Here is an 18,323-nt window from a genome sequence, read left to right as displayed (position 1 = left end):
TAAAATTACGATACATTCAAAAAAATAAAGGCTTGTCCTAAGTTGAAGTTTTGTTTGCTCAGTGTATCCGTTTAAAATAGCCATTTTTCACATTGTTAATTGGTGAAATTATTAATTAATTAATAATTAATAGATATTTGTGGCGTTTTTTCTTCTTTAGGTATTTTTTTTTTTTTTTGTTCAAACTGACCAATATCATTTGCTTCTAACCTTGCATTGTGATAAATCAGTTGCTAAGTAATTAAAAAAAAAGAGGTTTTAACCAAAAATTCTGTTTTCTTATCTACAAATGATCAGCAGAGTAGAAGCAGAATTATTCTAATACAGACACCAATTTACCTACTGTATTCATTCGTGTACAACGCGCAACCCTAATTTTGATGAAAAATCAGTAGAAAGTATGGTTTCACTTTTCTCAGCTCAACTCAAAGTAACGATTATAAATTACAGATGTTGTGTCGGGAACTATCGCAACAGCTTCTGAATCTGGATTGTGACGGTGAGATTGCCGATTCCTAACCACTGGATCACTAGAGTTAAAGATGATACAGAAAAGAGCAGGAGATTTGATCTCATCACACTTCTTTTACTTATGGTACCACAATTCTGATTACGCTGGCCATGATTAAAATAATTTATTGACACTTAATAGGTCTTGTAATTACATTAAATAAATACATAGTACTGTTTATTCTGGTATTGTTTTCATAGTGAACGTCGTCACGAATTTTTTTTAATCATGGCCCCAGGAATTCAACAACATGGTACTGTGAGTAAAATAATATAATGATGAGATAAAAGCTAAAGCATTTTCCCATGTAATCTAACCCTAGTGGTCTAGTGGTTAAGAATCGATGCTCTCACCGTCAACTGGATTCAAATGTATTAGATTTTGTATAAATGTGGTCAGTGATATTTTGCAACTGATCCATCATTGCTCAAATGTAGTAATGTACTGGAGTAGATACCTTGTGTTTAGCGCGCACCCAAACTTTGAGTTATTTTTAGTTACATAAAAGTGCGCATTAAAGACTAATAAATACGGTACGTAAAATGTGTGTTTTCTCTCCAGGATGGCCACCCCATCGTACACTACGAGGTCACAGGAGCAAAGTTACATGCGTCCTGTATCCATATCAGATTTCTCCCCGCTATGACCAGCGCTCGCTGGTGTCGGGAGGGGTGGACTTTTCTGTCATTGTTTGGGACATTTTCACGGGAGAGATGAAGCACATTTTCTGCGTCCATGGAGGAGAAATCACCCAACTAATTGTGCCTCCAGAAAACTGCAGCGTGAGTGCTTGTTTTACTTGGTCGCATAATAGACATAGCATTGCTCTCTTGACCTTATAAAAATGCTTATTAGCTTAAGATTTTTTTTGATTCCCCTATTCAATTTGCGTAAACGCACATTTTGGGTTTTTGGTAGTGAACCTTGGATTGATCTTGTTAATTTAATTAGTGTATTTTCTGCACTCACCGGATAATAACGCACACCCCGAAAAATAGTCCTCATATTTTTCACACATAAGTCACACCTGACTACAATGAGCATAAAATTGAGACTACAGTAAGAGTGTCCGTGTGTAATTGTGTATATGTGTTGGCATGATTGATCAGTCGACACTTGTCTCTGACCATAATCGTAAAACATTGTATGCAATGGGAATCAAACCCGAGTAGTGGCAGTGAGAGCTATGACATGGTTGACATACAAAAGGAAATAATGCTCATCTCATTATTACACTTTTACAGCGCCAGCAACACAGATTTGCATAGTGCATTCTGATGGGCTAAACAGTCTCTCTACTTCTTACATTATTCTCCCTTCAATATGTATAAGTTTGTGAAAGAGCTTGTATAGTATCTTGTCGAAAGACTTTGTTTTCTCCATTCTCTAACATTTTTTTAATAAGTGGAAAGACTGTTTAATGTATCAGAATACACTACTTAAATCAGTGTTGCTGTCACCGTGGGTAAAAATGGTGTGATAATGAGATAAAATCGAATGCCTTGTCGAAAGTCATCCGTATCAACGGTGGTTTAGTGGTAAATTGTAGACGTTTTACCGACACTACTCTGGTTTAAATCCCATTGCAATGTTTTGCAATTTAGGTCAGCCGTGTTTATCGGCAAAATATTGAATGTAAAACCTTTTGTGGTAACGTATTTCTATAATTACTGTATGCATTTTCAATTTAATTCCCTGTATTCTGCGTTGTATAAGGCGCACCAGGTTATAGGATGCACTTACAAATTTCTGGCCCAAATGGTTTTATATGGTGTGCCCTATGCTGCAGAAAATACGGTATATGATGCACATAAGGTTACCTTGTGTAGGAAATTAGCTAATAAATAATTCTTCTTTACACCCACAATAAAGTCTTAAACTGGAAAGTGGTATTGAAAGAAGATAGATAGGTCTATTATGGGTCAACTGTTGAAACATTTCCGGCATTGTTTACTCTGCAGACTCGAGTGCAACATTGCGTCTGCTCTGTTGCCAGCGACCACTCAGTTGGTTTGCTCAGTCTGAGGGAAAGGAAATGCATCATGCTTGCATCGCGGCACCTTTTCCCGATCCAAGTCATCAAGTGGCGCCCCGCCGATGACTACCTTGTTGTGGGATGCTCCGATGGCTCTGTTTACGTCTGGCAAATGGATACAGGTGAAAGTGGTTACTGGGGGTTCAGTATTGACAAATAACAAGACATTGACTATAGAAAATCATTTTTTGGGCTGTACATTCAAATACTGAATGCATGTTTAAGCATTATACAAAATTCCATCAATTGTCGCTGGGGTTACATTCCAAAAAGAACAAATGATGGGCAAAATCTGTAAAGTAAAAACCCGTTATTTATGTTAACAATTATTAAACAATTTAATACACTAGTATACGCTGAAACCAAATGACAAACCCTTTTTAAATGCTCAAGTATTTGTTGCACAAACAAATGTACTGTATAAAGTTTTTTTAATTTATATTTTAAAATCAACTGTTGTACCGTCAAATAATAATAAGCAGGGAGACTGTTTAGCCAATCAGAATGCAAATTGCAGTGCATGATGCAGATCTGTGATGTAGCGAAACAATAAATAGTAAAATGCTTCCTACTGAAGGATTACTGTATTGTGTGTTTTTAACAAAACATGCTTTTTTTCAAGAATATGGGAAATTACTTAAGAGATATTATTTCTCTAATTGAATTTTAAAGAAAGAGTCTACATCTTGATCAAGGGAAATTTTATTTATCAAAGGCGATAACGGTATCAGCACTTCGTGTCGGTGGATTCTGAGAGGTAGAGTACTTGCGGTATTTGATGAAACTAAAATGGTATTGAACATACTAAACTCAAAACATACATTTAGTTATGCGAATTCCCCCCTTAACTCCAGAAAAAGTTTTCATTGTAGTACAAAATAGCTTGTTTATTCCATGTGTTGAGTGTTTTGGGTCCGAATGAACAGTGCTGAGAACTTGCAGACTGAGTGTGGAATTGAAGAGTGTCTTTTGAGAAAGTGAGAAATGCATGCTAGTGTATGTGAATGTAAGGACGGGAGCGAGAGATCCAAAGCGTAGTCACAGAGAAGGGGAGTGTTTGTCTGTGCGCCATGGCACCATTACATGTCTGATGCCTGAGTCTGCAGTCACTCACGCTCTTTCCAACACACGCACACAGCATAATGGTGCCACTTCTTTTCACTCAATACTTGGAGCCAATCCTGATATCAGGCCTGTCTGCAGCTAATAGGGGCTTCTCCAAAACCTTTTTTAAGAGCAGAGGATTGTTGCAACCAGAGATAACTGTGACTTTAATCACAATTGAGACAATATATGATTGTAACTATAAAACCAAGATATAGGGGTTGAAGGACGCACGGCTTAGAGAAAAATAGGCTGAAAAATGACAATCAAAGGGAAAGAAGAGATACAAGAAAACTCGAACTCTCACAATAGTTCACAGATACTTTAACCACCAGGGTCATTGGGGCACCACTAAGGACACAGCGCTGTACAGCTCTCTCCACTGATGATGGTTTTTATCCTGGGTTTGTACAATACAATATGATAGTTATGCCTTTAACAGTGTTCTCATAGAATTTTGTGAGACCCTGGTGGGTGAACAGTCTAGGGGGGTGTAGGGCATGGTCCCCCGGAAGAACATTTTGTAGATTTTTATTTCAAACTGGTCCATTTTTAGATCAAAAGCAAAAAGCTGGATCTATGATGAATGTGTGCCTTTGTAAACTATTGCATCACAAATACACTAGTTTTGAAAGACAATTGCACAACAAGCAAGTCACACCCACAAAGCAAGTTAAATGAGACTGTAGTTTAATGCAAAAAATCTGCTCAGCATCTATTTGTCATGTCATGTTTATTTGTATAGCCCTTAATCACAAGGAGTCTCAAAGGGCTTCTCAGACTACAGATTATTGCAAACCACAGACCATTATTACACCATCCCCTGATCTAAAACTTACATTAGGGCAAGGAAAAACTAAAAAACCCCAACATAAGGAAAATGAACAAACCTTGAGAAGAGACCGCACCCCTTTCCAGGATGACCAGGCTGCAGTGGATGATGCAATAACAAATATTCACAGATATTGTCAACATGAAATACAGGTTATTCATATGCTATTCAATAGAAGTGTATTTAAGCCTAGATTTAAACAGTTCCACTGAGGTTGCAGATCAAATCTCAGGGGGAAGAGCATTTCACAGCACCTGGGCCCGAATGGAGAACGCTCTCGAACCTGAGGTTCTGATGCCTATGCTGTACTTATCTAAAGTATTGTATCATTGTGTAAATAGACCAAATCACCGATATGAGCATTGATATGAAATAAATGCAATACTCGTACTGGTGATTTGGTAAATTAGGATAAGTTCACACTTCTGGAAAATCAGATTTTTTGCAAGAACGCAACCAGCTTGGATAGAAACTGGTGAAGTCCGTCTGAACGGCACATATACGATTTTTTTCACACTTCTTTCATATGAGGTCCTAGATCGGATGCATAACTGATTTTTTGGAATATGACTGCTTGTTAACAAGCGAGACACAAGTATGCGACTTGCATGTCACGTCACTATTCTGCGTTCAACAAGGTGGGTTACTCTGGACAGATGTTGCTGCAACTTCCTCACAAAACACCATAATCAAAATCCTGGCTTCCTTTCTTCTCAGTCCTCTTCTTAAAATAATAAAGTGATACATGTCCTGCTGTGACACATTTCAATGTCACATTTTACCCTGCCGTCTAATCACAGTGCAGGCAAAGCGGGACAAACACCTCAGAAACGGGGGGAGAGTGTGACTTTTAAAAGAGACATATGTAGCACAAATGCACACCATGACCTTTACAATAATTTACACAATGAAAAATCTAAGTCATTTTGATTAACTTTGCAGTCATAGATATACGTTTTTAAAAATATTATATTTTTTAATAATAGTTTTTGAGACTCTGATGTGACCACCTGCCAGTCGGACAGAATTGTCCTGTGTATGGGAAAAATTGATTAAAATTGGTAGATCTCCTTTAAATTCCCTACAACACTGGCTTAAAAGATAAATCTTAAATATATTTGTACCTGAGATTTGTAATATCTTCCTTGATCTTACCTCACGCCAGCTGGGTGGCTAACGCACATCCCCCCAGTGCAGATGTCCAGGATTCAATTCCAGCTGTAGCACCCTCCCCGTGCAGGTTTTGCATGTTCTCTCCGTGCTAGCATGGGTTTCCTCCGGGCACTCCAGTTTCCTCCCATTTTTCAAGAAAGCATGCATGTCAGGTTGATTGGCTGGTTAATACTTACATACACATACAAACATACTCATATAACTGTTGTAGAGCTAAATGCCCCTATGTGTGATTGAGCGTGTAAATGGTTGTATGTCTCTTGGTTGTGTGCCCTGCGACTGGCTGGCAACCAGTTCAGGGTGTCCTCTTCCAACTGCCTAAAGTCAGCTGGGGTGGGCTACAGTATCTCCATGACCTTAGTGAGGATAGATGGATGGATGGATCTTACCTCTTCAATGTTTCAATGTTAAATCTGTCTCACATTGCAGGGGCCTTGGACCGCTGTGTGATGGGTATAACTGCTGTAGAGATACTCAATGCTTGTGATGAGCTGGCTCCAGCCACCGTGGATGCCTTGAGCCATTCGGCGGTGAACTTGAAGCAGGCAATGACTCGTCGGAGCCTGGCTGCATTAAAGAACATGGCTCAACACAAACTGCAAACACTCGCTACCAATCTGCTAGCAGCAGACAATGCTGACAAGGTACAGTCACATTTCAGTCAAGTGATGTGTAGGAGGATTTTATATATATATATATATATATATATATATATATATATATATATATATACATTTTTGGGGGAGAGCCGCATATATATTTTAAGACAAAACCACCAAACACAGTGTGAGCAGATTTCTTTTGTAAAATTATCTCAAAATACTGCAAACAAGAACAATACGGATGTATTTAGGGGTGTGAGCAATGTATGCAGAGATCCGACCATCCCTACCGCCCACCCAATCCAATTGCTCTGGCCGGCGTTTTTGCATGTCTGCACTTTTTTCTGTGGGTTCTAATCATTAAGTGTCTCAACAGTAAATATAGGTTGTTTAATGAACTTCCATATAAAGGATTCCTTCGTTACGTACAGCCAAAACAGGGTATGTTGATGAAAGACCGTGAGCCTAAACTCTAGATGAAACGTCCCCTTTATATTTTGGACAGAACAAATTTATTTTTTTCTTCGACTTCGCATACGCTAAAAATTGGGATGTTTGCAGAGAACATTACTATGTCCCGTACTTTATCGCTTAGCCAGATGAACTCATGAAAAGAGCCGTTTGTGGCTCGTGAGCCATACATACCCGACCCCAGATTTAGGTATTATTATTTACCTTATAAGAGAACTTTAGAATTCCATTCTCAAAGTCACTTTTTTTCATAGGCTGTTTCCTCTGACGTTTACTTGGGAGTAACGTGTCTGTTTGTGTCTAGCTATGCTGTACTTTTAGAGTTTCAAAAGGTTGAGTTGTTTTCTTTTACATAACAGGCGTCATCTTTTACACCAAAAACTGCCTTCCATGTGGAGATCTCGACTCCAGTGTGACTTGTGTTTGGAGGCGGGTGCGCTGTTTGAGGTGTCCTTAAAAAGTTGAAAGTCAAATGTTTACCCTATTAAGTATGTGTTCACAATGCTCAAAGAGCCATTATGCTTATTATCTATTGCACCAATTTGCTTTTATCTTTCTTTTATTAGACCTGTTAGGGCGGAACATATTAGATTTGAGGAAAGGGGGGCATAGGGGTGTGCTGGAAAGAGACATCATGCTCGTCCCTGCAGAGTTTTTTTGTCTTTATTTGTCAGTGGAGCATAAAAGGTAAAAGTAAGAAAAGGCCTGCCAACCCACACCCCTAAAAAGACGGAAAAAAGAAGTGTATTCGAGCGCATACAGGCTGACTGAGGCTGCAATCGTGACTTTAAGCCAGGAGATAGCAGCAGGGAGTAACACACTTTTGAAATCCTCTACCCACATTTAAAGTAAAGGCTGGGCGACAGTGCAAAAATATTGCAAATTTACAATTACATTGTTCATTGTTACATAGTTTGAAACAAATGGACAAAGATAAAATATATAACAATAAACCATCATCAGCCAACCCCAACTACACGTTTGTTGATGTCACCATATTTACTAAAGAATGTTGGCTCCATATGCAACATATGGATTATTTGATAATATTTATAGTTGGCAATGTAGGCATTTAATGTGTGATAGTCTTTACAGGGCTGGCACAAATCTAACTTACTAAAGAAAATCTCTTTCTATGAAGAATTTCTTTCACTGTACATTCTCCCCCGGTCTGTAACTAACTCCCCCAAGTACTACTTAATGTGTTCTGCTCTGTCCAGCGTTGCTAAAAGTAACGTAGAAGCAAATAGGCGCCGTGGAAAAAATTGAACTCAGTTGGGCATTGCTAACATACTTAATAGAGAACATATTTAACTTTTCAAAGTTTTTAATGACACCTCAAATGACGCATTTTTTTAAAAGCACTATAATTATTTTTTCTTGTACCGAAAATTGGGATGTGCATGGAACATGTGTACCTCGACGGATTGTGATTTACATTTTTAAACCTAATACTTAAATTAATCACATTTTTTTGTTCTATGTGAAACATAAATAAGCAGTAAAGTTCAAAAAAAGTCTTTGGTTATTTGGTTATTGTGGAGTTACACTTGTGTGTCGTGCGTCCTTCTACCTTTAGATGGCAATGTTCATCCACTGACACTGGCTGGTAATGGCAAAGACCAGGACGAGAGGCTTATTTTAATTTTATTTGTATTACCATCTTTTGTGGTTTTAAATCAAATGAAAAAATTATTGTGATTCGTAAAAAGAAAAAAGGAAGGTTTAACTGATTTGTAAATATATGGTAATAATTCAAGGTTAGATGTTTTCATTGATTTTTCTCATTACATATTTTTCAACTTTAGGGAAACCTGCCTAAATATTCCCACAACGCACTCATGGTGCAGGCAATGAAGACCAATCTCACGGACCCTGACATGCACGTGCTGTTTTTTGATGTGGAAGCTGTGATCATCCAGCTGCTGACAGAAGAAGCTCAGAGGCCCAACCCTATGCTGGTGTCCCCAGAGACCTTGCAGAAAAGCCAAGCCGGGGCTGACAAGGGAGGCTCTTTCCTGGCCAACAAGATCTTCAAGCAGGTCAGGGAAAATATGCAATGATGCGTTTTAAATAATAAGTAATTCTCCAGAAAGCACAAATCGGTAAAGTTGCCACACAGTTGGTATCATTTATTAGGGTGTCCTATGAAAATCCAATTTTGGCAACGCTAAGGCCTGGCTGCAAAGTTATTGTCAGACAATAAACCGGTCCGTGCAACAAAAAAAGGTTGCAAACCCCTGCCTTTGATTACGAATTTTACTCCAACTTCCATGAACTTTTATATGCGTCAGTTTTTTTCCCCCGCGTGTAAGACTTTTTTTTTTTTTTTTTTTTTTAAATAACAGGTCAAGGAAACAATGAAGGAGACCATCAAGGAGCACTTGCTGGATGAGGATGAAGAAGAGGAAGAAGAGATGAGGAGGCGTGAGGAGAAGTCAAAATCCCTGAGTCTTTTGGAGTACAACTTGACAATGGACACAGCCAAACTCTTCATGTCCTGCTTACATGGGTGGGGTCTCAATGAGCAGCTGGACGGGATCTGTCTAGAAAGACTTGGAATGCTCAGGCCACACTGCCCCATTTCATTTGGTCTCATATCCAGGGGTGGCCACATGTCCCTCATGCTGCCCACTTTCAAGGTATGTACCAGACTGTAATCTGCTTGCGGCCTAGTGGTACTTTCAAATTGCTTTCATCAGGAAATAAGTTTGCTCGTCCCAAATCCAGAAAATGTTCAGGTGAATGTGAACAACTTTTCAATTAACAACAAGGATTGAAAAAGTAAAAATAAAAAAGACTTGTTCATTTTGGGGTTAAATCAATAAAATTAGATCGGTCTATTTTAAAAGGAAGGAACTATATACTTGGTGTCATATTAGTCTGTAGTTTGCAATAGTCTGTGGTCTATGCAGCCCTTTGAGACTTTAGGTGATTAAGGGCTATACAAATAAATATGACTTGAAATAAATATGACTTAGATCAATACATTTCGGTCACTATTTGAAATCCCAATCCCAATAGAGCCTTTTAAACAATGGTGTGATGGAACCCAAGGGGTTTGGGAAGACTATCTCAAGGGTCTGGTAGACATATATGTTTGCTATAACTTTGCAAACTTTCCCCGTTCTTGACAACTGTGTAAGATCAAAGATGTGTCTGGAATTGGTGCCCATGTAACTGAAACAAGAAATTGCTATGCACTGAGATAAGCTTAAAAAGTCTTTCCTGCACGAGCCTCATATCTAGCATGGGTAAGATTGCCATTCTAGTTTGAGGATAAGCAGGAGGAGTCAATTATGAATCTATTAAGGAAATCATTCAAATTCAGCAGAAAAACAAGTTTTCAGAACAGTGTTTTGGTGTCAACAAATGGAAAATTATTTAGGGATTTGCTGAGAAAGCCCTCAAGTTGTTTATACTATTTGTTACAACAACTCTTTGTGAGCAATCATTTTCAAGGATGCTGGACATAAAATAACAAATAAAGAACACTTTGCTATGAAAATGACACAAGAGTAGCACTTGCCAAGGTGAAGCCAGGCATACCAACACTGGTCTCTCAAAGCAACAGCAAAAGTCACACCGATTTGCAGTTCTGTTTATTGTGAGTTTATGCTCTACATTGGTTTTGTTCTGCACGGTTCATTTTGTTAGCCAGTAGAAAAACCATGTCTTGAATTTTACTTAACATACAAGTAAGATTCTGTGAATGCTCATATAAAACTGGTGAGGTTCAGTAGCTTTAACAAGGTTATGAACCACTGCTTTAAAATATAGTTGCACGGGCAAAAAAACTCCATCAAGTTTTAAAAATTGACTGCATTGTATTTGGACATTGTCCAAAAGCTGGCAAAGTGATTAAAAACGCATACAAGTTGTTTTTACAGTGCTAACAAATACTACAAATCTTCCATTATGCCCGTTAGTAGCAAATCACATAACATGCATTTCCTATGAAAACTACGAAAATTGAGAAAAACAATTAAGAAATGCTAAATTTTCTATTTACAATGTTGATTGTTGTTTGATTTTTTTTTTAGGTGCAGCCGTGCCATCTTCTGAACACTTCAGTTCTAAAATATAAATGGATATTTATTTTAATAACAATTGCTGATTGATTGGCTAACTGACAAAGTGTCAATAAGTTGTTTCTACTCACGAAGTAGCTTTTGATCTATCTGTACTCGCCCAAATTTTTTTTCTTTTCAGGAGTCACTGCTGCGCCAGTTGTCGCTCGCGACAGGCCGGAAGTTGACGCTGTCAGACATTGTTGGCAAGGGGACGTATGGAGTGTCAAGAGCGGTCACAACGCAGCACCTCCTGTCTGTCATCTCTCTGGCCAACACTCTGATGGGCATGACCAATGCAACCTTCGTTGGCGAGCACATGAAGAAGGCGCCGGCTAGGTGAGAAGCGAAGAAAATTATGCTCACTATTGTGTTGTCTGGACTATTTAGTTATTAGGCATTATTTTTTCTTGTGTAAAGTACTGTAAATTCCGGACTACAGAGTGCACCTGATTAAAAGCCTCTTGCTCAAATTTAAAGGTAGAGGTATCCCTTTTTTTGTTGAGGCGGTTGCATTCCAAAAGATCCCCAAGATAGTAAAAATCCTTGAAGTAAAAAACATTGATTTATTCAATATCAGTAACCTATAATACATACCAATGTAAAAAAATAACAACTACAGATATACAAAAAAAAAACAGAACACAGAATCGCAGTTCAATGGATGGGTCTTTATTGTCTTTATACACTATTGCAACGAAATTGAGAGGCTTCTCCCTTCAGTGTTAGAAAACGATGTAGAGAGCAGCCAGCTACTTGCACTCTAGCTTTGAAGATCCTTTAAACAAGCCAAGTCTCCGTGATGATTTAAATACAAGAGTCATGAATGTAGCGGTTTCCCAGAAGTTGTAGCTCCAGGTTATCTGTTTCATGTGTAATCGATCTGGCATTGGTGAGATACAAGCTTGGCAGGGGTGGCTTGTGAGAGTTGCCGCACCTGCATGCCCGCTATTGCTTCCTCTCCCAATGCCAGCTCAATCTCTTCCCTGACCCGATAACAATCCACGGGGCACTTGTTGGTGATCAGAATCTTTTGCGCTCTTCTGACTTTTCTCAGAAATTAATTGATGAATATTTTTTAAACGAGCCGCTAAAATGCTAGCTGTCGCCGTGCTTTAAAGTTTGGATTTGGTTGGTTGACACATTGACTTGTGCACCCACCCGGCTGTTTAACTGACAGCAATGCAAAATGAATATCTGCAAAGTATTGACACCGCGGAAAGTAAACTGCACTACAGTGAATTACTACTGTAATTCCAAATTCTTAAACTTGCAAAATGGCAGGAAATGATGAATAATTTTGTATATTTCATAGGTATATTCCAACTTGCCAAGATAATGCATTTTAAAGAGAGAATGTCTCGTCTTTCTTATCCTGAGCTGTGACATAATCAAAAGAACACCAGCACCCTAGAAAGCCAGTTGCCGTATTGTTTCACATGAGTGTTTCAAACTAAGTCATGGTAGTTTTTAAGGCGAATGCCTAAGCTTAGTGGTGCAGGTGAAGACCGTAATGGTACAACTCACAGTCACAGTTTTTTTTGTTGACCGAAAGATTAAAATTTTGCTAGAAATTGGACAAAATTGGAGTGGCACGGCGGCAAAATGGTAAGCGCGTACGCGGCACAGTTCTGAAGTCATGGGATCAAATCCAGCTGCCAGGCTTCCTGTGCGGAGTTTGCATGTTCTCCCGTACTTGCATGGGTTTCACCCGGGCACTCCGGTTTCTTCCCACATTCCAAAAACATGCATGCCAGGGTGATTGGCCGTTTCAGGTTGAGCGAGTGAGTTGTCTGTCTCTGTGTGCCCTGCAACTGTCTGGCAACCAGTTCCGCATGTACCCTGCCCACTGCCCAAAGATAGGATGGATGGGCTCTAGCACACCTGCGACCCTACTGAGGATAAGCGGTGCAGATAATTGATGGATGGATGGACAAAATTGTTGTCGTGAGCAGTTTGTGGAAACTCTATGCCTGCACCGTCACTATAAAAAGTTTTGTGTGTTTTGTGTTTAAAGTGAATTGCAAATACACTAAGACTGAAAAATGCAGTTAAAATGGGAATAAACAATACATCTAAACAAAGGTTATTTGATGTTTTCAGTGCAACATCTATCGTTTACATCTGTTAATATATTCACTCTGTCAGCCTTTAGTATGGCCTGTTTCCAACAGTGTGTTTCTGAATGAACAAGCTCATTGCGCTCGCTCCCTATACCTCAGCCTCATAACTCGCCCCAACAACAACAATTAGTTCAAATTAATACGACTGTATATCTATTTTTCTGTCACTATAGGTGTTTTTTTCTAGCTATATCTGTTGGACATTCTTTCGTCACAATTGGCCATAAAACCATGGTCAGGCATTCAGGGTTCACTACAATAGCACTCTGTTTTGGAACTAGTCTTTCATTATGTGTCAATGCGATTCTCTATTTTGAAAGTGTTGTGTTACTCCAATGACATCACAGCTCTACAGCAAATATGTCAGATGGGTCAACACGTTCTCTGCCTAATTGAAACCCCCAGAAATATGTTTGGGAATACATTTTTAGAACAAAACTCAGTTTAGTTTTTGTACATGCCTTACTTTATATTAAGCTGTAGTCTTAAATGGGCATAAAAATGAACACATTGCTGATGGTTTCTTACATTTTAAGAAATGCCAACCGTGTGGGAGACTTGGCATCGACGCCTTTGGCTACAGAATAGTGACGGCAAGTGCCCCTACACAACTGATGCTGTTTTCAGCACTGTAATTTTCAATTCTGCTCCATTCAGTTTCCGTCACCTGTTTTCGGATCATGTGAGCATTCAAGTTGGCAATTGCAAAGATGATCATATATATACTATTGCCCCGAAAGAAAATGCAAAATAGTACTCTAGATGTAAGTCCTATATTTCTAGACCACAGCGCCAGGGCAACCATACTGTGGAAAGAATGCCAGATTGCAACTCAGACAAATCTTTTTGTGTTGTCCTTGGCTGTTGCCGCTATAGCATTCACTTGTTATCGTTCCTTGAGGCTTAATGGAAACTTCAGACGCCTGACACGGAAAGAGATCTGTAGCGCTTCTGATAGATAATTTTCACTGCTGTTCAATTCGGATATATAAATTGAGGACTTGATTTATTGATGAAAAAGTTTAAATATCATGAGTATGTTTTAACTGTTGAATAAAGTCCTCAACACCTCTCGTTTTGCTCCTCTTATGTATTAATATGATAATGATGGCGAAAGCATGGACTTTTGTCTTCCGCAGGGCGTCATAAATCATTCCAGATGTTACTGCGGTGTTTGTATTTAGAGCACATGCATTGTGAAAAAGAGCAGCTTGCCGTTTTCCTCGGTTCTGCCACAAGAAAAAGAATAAGCCGCACCATATTTAAAGCCATAGCAAAAAAGTAGTAGCTCGTGGTCCGGATTTTACGCTTTTTGCATCTGGATAAAAAAGGCAAATGTTCTACCCCATTGATTATTTCATTAAAAGAAAAAAGAAGGTAGGCACTGAATTCACAGAATATAAAGGTGTCTGGACAGATACACTTAGACCAGCAGCAAACGTTCATTCAATTCTATAAAGTTTTTGTGGAGTTGTTTATTTCGTCTTCTTGATCTATCAGTGTGCCATAAAACATTCACCACTAAAGTCCACGGTGCAGTTTATGCAACAGCACTGCTCAGTTTGATCAGCCATAGTAGATAGAAAAAACAAATAATCTAAATTAAAAAAATACTTCTCATGTAAAAATATTATTTTTCATGTTTTTTATTTGAATTGTTTTATTAGTTTTATGTAATTTTTGAACGACTATTTAAGTCAAGTCATGTTCATTTGTATAGCCCTTAATCACAAAGAGTCTCAAAGGGCTGCACAGGCCACAGATTATTGCAAACCACAGACTATTAGGACACCATTCTCTGAACTTAAACCTGCATGAGGGCAAATAATACACATATTGTCAACATAATATATAGGTTATTCATTTACTTCATGTTGGTGACAACAAAATATTAGTATATGGGATTTACATGTGTTTAATTGAAAAATCACCTGAAGCATCCCAGTTTTTCTAAATATAATGTGGCCCATGAATTGTATAGCTTATCTGGACCAGTGTTTTTCAACCAGTGGCCCAAGAAATGTCCCTATTTATATTTGCAAGTATGTAAGCCATTGTTCAACATTTTTGTCTTAATCCAGTGATCAGCTGAACTACTGAAACATTCATCTATATAAATTGGTGGCGTCAGACTAAATTTTAATCATTGTACATACAAATAATCTGATCATGGGGAAGTACAGGGAAATATTTATTTTGTTTGATGAAGCGATTTCAGATTAAACGGAAAAAAATACCAGAAATCAATCCATCCATTGTCTGCACAGCTTATCCACAGTAGGGCTGCGGGGGCGCTGAAGCCCATCCCTGCTATATTCGGGCACTAGGCAGGGGCCACCCTGAACTAGTTGCCAGCAAGTCGCAGGGCACACAAAGATGGACCAATCACTTAGTCATTCGCTCCTAGGGACAATTTGGACCGGCCAATTAACCTGACATGCATTTTTTTATGAATGTTGGGGGAAACCCTGGAGTGCCCGGGGAGACCATGCAAACTCTGCGCAGGAAGGCTGGTAGCTGGATTTGATCTCATAACACTAAAACTGTGCTGCAGACACACTAGCCACTCGGGTGCCGTGCCGCCTAATAGAAATCGAATAAAGTCAAAATATTGCACATACATTTGCTGATTTTAGTTATCGTTTCATTCTTTTACAAAAAAAAAATAAAGTAAAAAAAAATAAGTTTCACTAGCAGATGATATTTACTCATTTTATATTTGTTGAAAAGCAATAGATTAACCCACAGTTTTACTTGAAAAACCCCAAATTACAACAACGTAATTAACCACAATTAATAATCTATTACCCGCTGAGACACAGTGAGAAGAAATGATAACAAAAACTATTCTGTCAACTTACAGTGCATCCGGAAAGTATTCATAGCGTTTCACTTTTTCCACATTTTGTTATGTTACAGCCTCATTCCAAATTGTATTAATTGAATCTCTTATCTCAAAATTCTACACAAAATACTCCATTATGACAATGTGAAAAAGTTTTTTTTTTTTACTTTTTTTGAATTTATTAAAAATAGAAAACTAAGAAATCACATTTACATAAGTATTCACAGCCTTTGCTTAATACTTTGTTGGTCCACCTTTGGCAGCAAATACAGCCTCAAGTCTTTTTGAATATGATCCCACAAGTTTAGCACACCTATCTTTAGGCAGTTTTGCCCATTCTTCTTTGCAAGTCTCAAGCTCAATCAGGTTGGATGGGAGACATTTGTGCACAGCCATTTTCAGATCTCTCCAGAGATGTTCGATCGGATTCAAGTCTGGACTCTGGCTGGGCCACTCCAGGACATTCACGGAGTGGTTCTGAAGCCAATCTTTTGAGATCTTGGCTGTGTGCTTTGGGTCGTTGTCCTGCTGAAAAATGAACCTTCGCCCCAACCTGAGGTCAAGAACGCTCTGGAGCAGGTTTACATCCAGGATATCTTTATATATTGCTGCATTCATTTTTCCTTTTATCCTGACTAGTCTGCCAGTTCCTGCGCTGAAAAACATCCCCACAGCATGATGTTGCCACCACCATGCTTCACTGTAGGAATGGTATTGGCCTGGTGACGAGCGGTGCCTGGTTTCCTCCAAACATGGCGCCTGGCATTCTCACCAAAGAGTTCAATCATTGTCTCATCAGACCAGAGAATTTTGTTTCTCATGGTCTGAGAGTCATTCAGGTGCTTTTTGGCAAATTCCAGACGGGCTTCCATGTTCCTTTTACTAAGGAGTGGCTTTCGTCTGGCCACTCTACCATACAGGCCTGATTGGTGGATTGCTGCAGAGATGGTTGTCCTTCTGGAAGGCTCTCCTCTCTCCACAGAGGAACGCTGGAGCTCTGACAGAGTGACCATCGGGTTCTTGGTCACCTCCCTGACTAAGGCCCTCATTCCCCGATCTTTCAGTTTAGAAGGCCGGCCAGCTCTAGGAAGAGTCCTGGTGGTTCCAAATGTCTTCCATTTACAAATAATGGAGGCCACTGTGCTCATTGGGACCTTCAAAGCAGCAGACATTTTTCTGTATCCTTCCCCAGATTTGTGCCTCAAGACAATCCTGTCTTGCAGGTCTACAGACAGTTCTTTTGACTTCATGCTTGGTGTTTGTGCTCTGACATGCACACTCAACTGTGAGACCTTATAGACAGGTGTGTGCCTTTCCAAATCATGTCCAATCAACTGAATTTACTGCAGGTGGACTCCAATTAAGCTGTAGAAAGATCTCAAGGATGATCAGTGGAAAAAAGGTGCACCTGAGCTCAATTTTGAGCTTCATGGCAAAGGCTGTGAATACTTATGTAAATGTGATTTCTTAGTTTTCTATTTTTAATAAATTCAAAAAAAGTAAAAAAAAAAAACTTTTTCACATTGTCATAATGGAGTATTTTGTGTAGAATTTTGAGATAAGGGATTAAATTAATACAATTTGGAATTAGGCTGTAACATAACAAAATGTGGAAAAAGTGAAGCGCTGTGAATACTTTCCGGATGCACTGTAGAAATTTGAGCTTTAAAAAACAAGAAGCTGCTGCCTGAATTAATTTCAAAATATTTTTGTTGTGCCATTACACTTTTTAATGAAAGAAAGGTTGAGAAACGTTGATTTAGACATTGTTTTTTTTCCTGTTTAAAACACCTTAAAACTTATCTCACCCAAAATACTTTTTTATGATTCCTTATGATCTGCAAAGACTATTATCACTTTCTTCCCAGACCGATAAACCTATTAATAGAACAAAATATAATTGGTTTTATTGTCATTGATATCAATGTTGTGAAACATTGTATGCATCAAGATAAGACATGGCACTTTTGGGTCAAGTATGTAATAAAGACTTTGAAGAGAAAAAAGATGAAGACTATCAGAATAAATAACATAGTGCTTAGAAAAACTGGCCTGAGTTGTAATAATAATGCAATGAAAAACAATAGTGCATTGGAACAATAGTGCTATGAAACTAAATGCAATGACATTTAGCAGCTGCAATCTAAAAAACACAAAATAATTCACAAGGTATATACATTTACAGTTCCATGCAATAGTATATATATTTTTCACAGTTTTGTTTCGCCACAACAAAAAGAGAACAAAACTATAAGTCGCAAGATATGTTTTCACAGTTTTGTTAATTGAAAACATTTTTGTGTACTCAACTCTTGACTGATACAACTCTACAAGGTTCGTACAGGTGTTTGAAATCCTAAAAGAAATACTTAAATTTGTGTGTTTTCAAGGATTGAAAATTGCTCGAATATTGCTTGTAAATGTTTGAATTTATTGCCTTGTTTCACAACAAGTCTGCTTAAAAATGACACTGACACTGCTCTCTGGTAGCTTCGCTTTGCCAATGCATTTCTTCCCTTGTGGTAACTGTCCGCTTACATTACTTTGTATGGCGTTG

General features: G+C 38.5%; 1 protein-coding gene across 2 annotated transcripts in view; it reads left to right on the top strand.

Annotated features, from left to right (window-relative positions):
- The window catches only part of wdr7 (WD repeat domain 7), a 101,664-nt gene that overhangs the window by 8,988 nt on the left and 74,353 nt on the right, over positions 1-18,323 (top strand). For both annotated transcript variants that reach the window (XM_088355669.1, XM_088355668.1), the window contains exons 13-18: positions 1,073-1,293; positions 2,473-2,668; positions 6,085-6,299; positions 8,537-8,770; positions 9,077-9,370; positions 10,941-11,137. In XM_088355669.1, the coding sequence (XP_088211795.1) occupies positions 1,073-1,293; positions 2,473-2,668; positions 6,085-6,299; positions 8,537-8,770; positions 9,077-9,370; positions 10,941-11,137 (1,357 nt within the window). The remainder of the gene's footprint in view (positions 1-1,072; positions 1,294-2,472; positions 2,669-6,084; positions 6,300-8,536; positions 8,771-9,076; positions 9,371-10,940; positions 11,138-18,323) is intronic.

This window comes from Urocampus carinirostris, chromosome 16 (assembly GCF_059441175.1).
Source record: "Urocampus carinirostris isolate Australia breed hairy pipefish chromosome 16, RoL_Ucar_1.0, whole genome shotgun sequence".
NCBI lineage: Eukaryota > Metazoa > Chordata > Actinopteri > Syngnathiformes > Syngnathidae > Urocampus > Urocampus carinirostris.
The sequence above is the reverse complement of the archived record's forward strand: the minus strand, read 5'-3'. Positions and strand labels throughout refer to the sequence as shown.